Here is a 4835-nt window from a genome sequence, read left to right on the forward strand (position 1 = left end):
AGTAAATACTGACCAGTGATTCAGTGAACACATAAGGTGACATGTAACTACATAAACATAACTAAGATTAAAGTAGATAAACTTATGTGTGCTATAAACTAAATCTTAACTATGATAGAATAATCATACGCAAACAAAGTAAACACACAGGTTGACTAATCAACAAGCATAATGTTAATCTAATTAAATTCTTAATTCATCAAATGTTAGAATCAACCTTAAAGTATGACTTTGTTAATAATTTTACCCAACAAGCTCAAATCTAACATGCTGCAGTACAGTGCCAGTATGTTTGCTCACATATTTGACTCATTTTTACAGTCAGCCTACAGAACACATTGTTCTGTAAACCTGTCTGTTTTTTCCATGGCGCACAGGAGGAGGAAGCGATAAACCAGGTGACATCAAAGATGTCCTTGATATTGAGAGCCTGCACTTGAACGATCACACCAGCAGAGCCAGTAAAACACAGGTATGTAACCAGTTTATACTTGAGAAGACAGTGGACACAGTGAGAGCAACAATGTGAATTTATCTTTTTCTCCTACATACCTAGACGCAGGCTAATTCACAGAGTATGTTTTTATACTGTCTGTGTGCAGTTTAATCGTATGCTGAAGCTTACCAGACCTCAGTGTCAGTGGGATTAAAAGTTCAAAAGCTGGGATACAGTGGTGTGAAAAAGTGTTTGCCCCCTTACTGATTTCTTATCTTTTTGCATGTTTGTCACACTTTAATGTTTCAGATCATCAAACAAATTTAAATATTAGTCAAAGATAACACAAGTAAACACATCATGCAGTTTTTAAATGAAGGTTTTTATTATTAAGGGAAAACAAAATCCAAAACTACAAAACCCTGTGTGAATAAGTGTTTGCCCCCTAAACCTAATAACTGGTTGGGCCACCCTTAGCAGCAACAACTGCAATCAAGCGTTTTCGATAACTTGCCATGAGTCTGCCACAGCGCTGTGGAGGAATTTTGGCCCACTCATCTTTGCAGAATTGTTGTAAGTCAGCCACATTGGAAGGTTTTCGGGCATGAACTGCCTTTTTAAGGTCATGCCACACCATCTCAATTGGATTCAGGTCAGGACTTTGACTAGGCCACTCCAAAGTCTTCATTTTGTTTTTCTTCAGCCATTCAGAAGTGGACTTGCTGGTGTGCTTTGGATCATTGTCCTGCTGCAGAACCCAAGTTCGCTTCAGCTTGAGGTCACAAACGGATGGCCGGACATTCTCCTCCAGGATATTTTGGTACACAGCAGAATTCATGGTTCCACTTATCACAGCATGTCTTCCAGGGCCGGAAGCAGCAAAACAGCCCCAGAAGGAGAGTGCCCGGCCATCTGTTTGTGACCTCAAGCTGAAGCGAACTTGGGTTCTGCAGCAGGACAATGATTCAAAGCACACCAGCAAGTCCACTTTGTCTTTGCTGTAAAAGACTCATGGCAAGTTATCACACACTTGATTGCAGTTGTTGCTGCTAAGGGTGGCCCAACCAGTTATTAGGTTTAGGGGGCGAACAGTTGTTCACACAGGGCTATGGTATATAGTTTTGGATTTAGTTTTCCCTTAATAATAAAAACCATTTAAAAACTGAATGATGTGTTTACTTGTGTTATCTTTGACTAATATTTAAATTTGTTTGATGATCTGAAACATTAAAGTGTGACAAACATGCAAAAAGATAAGAAATCAGTAAGGGGGCAAACAGTTTTTCACACCGCTGTATATGCCTATTTAAACACTGGATTGCTACATTCTGTTATGTACATTATACAGAAATTATGTTGATTTACTATTTAGTAAGTATTTCATCTTTTTTCTTAAATTTTAATTTTGTGGTAAATATTGTATCATGGACTTTTTATTGTGGCTATATTGTACTGAGTTTTTGTATCATTATATCCCTAAGCGATATACTATCTAAGTTATCCTTCTAAATCTGTGTCCAATTTGATTTTTTTCAGCAGACAGAGTGGGCATGTCCCTCATGCACTTTCATCAACAAGCCGTCTCGTCCAGGCTGCGAAATCTGTGCCACAGCCAGACCTGACACACACATCCAGCAGGTACTGCACAACAGCCCACAGCCTCCACTATCTTTGTACTACTCTTCTTAACATTTCCGCTCAGTGACAGTCCCTCCTTTTTCATCTCTCACAAAGGAGAAAGGCAGGAGAGAGGACAGAGGAGAGCCTGGTTTAAGCAGCAGCTGACTGCCCAGCACTGCGCTCTGGTTGACAATTCTCACTCAGACACCCATACACACACATGCACACAGAGTGAGGATGTTAAATCTGCCACTTACATGTTGACAAAATACTCAAAGACTGTCAAGTGCACTGAGAGTCCTCTGACAGCTGGCTGGCCTCTGGAGACTGGAGCGTTTGAAGCACTGTAGCATGACAGAGGCTCAGACGATGAACTTGCAGACAGAGCATGTTAGCTTTGACTGTTGATGTGGACATGACCATGACATCTTAATTTGGCCAGACCTCTTTCTTATTTATATTGTTGTCTGTGTGTGTGTGTGTGTGGCGCCAACACAGACAGTCTAATATTTATTTCAGGGGAGAGAGAGCTATGATGCAAGTTGTCTGTGTTTGATTGCAACTGAAGTGGGAGGAAAGGTGAAGCCCTGTGCAACACCGTTCTGTTTCAGTGTTGGTGCAAAAATATTTGGAAGTTTAACAAAAGAGCTCTGGCTGAAAAGAGAACGAATGTCGCATTTACAGAGATGTTAAGTGCTTTTATTTTTTTCATAACATATTTTGTTATTTTTAACAAGATTATTGAGTAATGTACATCTAACCAGTCAATCCTGAGCTGCGACAGCAGTGGATTGATTAGTTTTCAGTACATAATATTGTAAAAACTTGCATTAGCCAAATAAACATGAAACTAAACTGTCTATGGATCTAGGCTTCAAAGATGCACTGACTGATGGACAAGTTGTAGTTCAACATTAGGCTTTCACTACAGATCTTAATCTAAGTTAGCTCCATGTTAGCAGTGTTGTTTGGCCAGTTATTATCTAAACAATTACTGAATGGATTGCTTTGAAATTTAGTTCTGACATTTATGGTACCCTGAGAAATTTAACAGAATTGGCTTGTCCCTGATTTTTTTTTTTTTTTTCCTCTTGCATCCCCATCAGATTTAAGTTTTGGCATATATGGCGAAATGTCAACATCCAGGACTGACAATGTTTTTAGACATCTGTGGCTTTAGCTTAATTACTCTGGCGATCCTGAGTTTGCCTCTAGCGCCAACATGAGGTCATTTAGTAAAACTCCACTTTGCCGAAGTAGAGTCTCACAGCTGTAAACTGTCCTTAAAGCTACAGTATGTACATTTTTTTCAAATAGTTTTGTTGTAGAAGTGTGTAGGACTGTACCTGGCTAATGATTTTGTCAGTTCGACTATTCGTTCTTTTTCTCTCTCTTATAGCCTACCTAGACTATCAGAAAGTCAAATGGCATGAATTTTAATGTTTTCAATCACATTAACACTGGTATTCAAATGCAAACGAGTGACAGGAATATATTTCTAAGCATTTAAGTCAATAAAAGACAGCTGCAATATTTAAGTTGCAACCTATTTAAATCGGTGATGTACAATGTCGGGTTGCTATATGAATGTCGGATAACGAGACATGCAGCAAACCTGTATTTCTGTTGAAACGTTGCTCTTATAGGCTTTTTTTTTTCCTTCTGAAACATGGTCATAGCCTAGTTTACCAACAAGCTTAAGCTTCTCCCATCAGTTAACCACAGGTTCTGTTGCCTTCTCATTTCATAACGACATATCTGAAGAGCAGAACAGAACATAGAGCACAGTGGAGCAGAGAGAGAGGGTGCTGGGTGGAGCAGAGTACAGTAACTTGGAGTTTCTTGCTACGCTACCTCAAGTTGCATACTGTAGCTTTAAATTGTCAGTGACTAAACTTACCACCTTTATCTGTTTTTGCACACAGTGAATCCATTATGTAGCAGATGCAAGTCTTAAGTTGTGTAAATGCAGCTGGCTGCGTTGCTTATATTCCATATTTTGTCATTAATCAACCATGTTCTTGTAAGGGGGTCCCTGATGGACTAGTGGCTAGGATTCAGCGCGCTTGCAGCTGCGGCCTGGGTTCGATTCAGGGTTGCATCAGGAAGGGCATCCGGCATAAAACACATGCCAAATTTCAACATGCAAATGCTCAGTGTGATGATTCGCTGTGGTGACCCCTAACAGGAACAGCCGAAGGGGACAGACAGATCAACCATGTTCTGGTAATCACGCTTCAAACTAAATTGCAAACAATATAGGGGTAAATCCTTCGCACAATGCCTAACAACTTTTTGAACTGAGTAAATGTTAGGATGTAAGTAGCCCCTCATTTCAAGGTTGTTTAGTGATCGATGGGGAAATAGAGTATGTTGGAAACCTGGGAACTAAACATTTCCAGTCTTTATTTTGGCATTTATAAATATGAAATAAACATGTTTCAAAGAAGGTTATCAAAACAAGTATAAAAATATTAGATGTACTGGTGGCTTGTTCAACAGGTGCATGGACATCTTAAAAGAAACCATTAACAAACCAGATGGTTTTTTTTTCCTGTTTCACTACTGATTAATATAAGAACAAACCATGTTTGCACTGCCTAAACCTCCATCATTACAACCCAGCTTAAAAAGAAAACACACACAAAAAAACAAACTAAAAAGCAGTGCAGTATTTTTTCCATGTATACCATGAACAAACATCTTTAGGAAGTTCACAAATAATCATTCTCTTACAGAAAGAAACCCAACCATGACATTTACAGTTACTTGTGAAGTG

At 39.1% G+C, this 4835-nt stretch overlaps 1 protein-coding gene across 1 annotated transcript in view; it reads left to right on the forward strand.

Moving 5' to 3' along the window:
- Positions 1-2916, forward strand: part of sharpin (SHANK-associated RH domain interacting protein) — an 11628-nt gene extending 8712 nt beyond the window's left edge. Inside the window, 3 exon segments of the mRNA XM_020595685.1 lie at positions 378-472; positions 1973-2074; positions 2171-2916. Coding sequence (XP_020451341.1) covers positions 378-472; positions 1973-2074; positions 2171-2221 — 248 coding nt within the window. The 3' untranslated portion in view covers positions 2222-2916.
- The last annotated feature ends 1919 nt before the right edge of the window (positions 2917-4835 follow it).

This window comes from Monopterus albus, unplaced genomic scaffold (assembly GCF_001952655.1).
Source record: "Monopterus albus unplaced genomic scaffold, M_albus_1.0 scaffold28.1, whole genome shotgun sequence".
In the NCBI taxonomy this organism is placed as follows: Eukaryota; Metazoa; Chordata; class Actinopteri; order Synbranchiformes; family Synbranchidae; genus Monopterus; species Monopterus albus.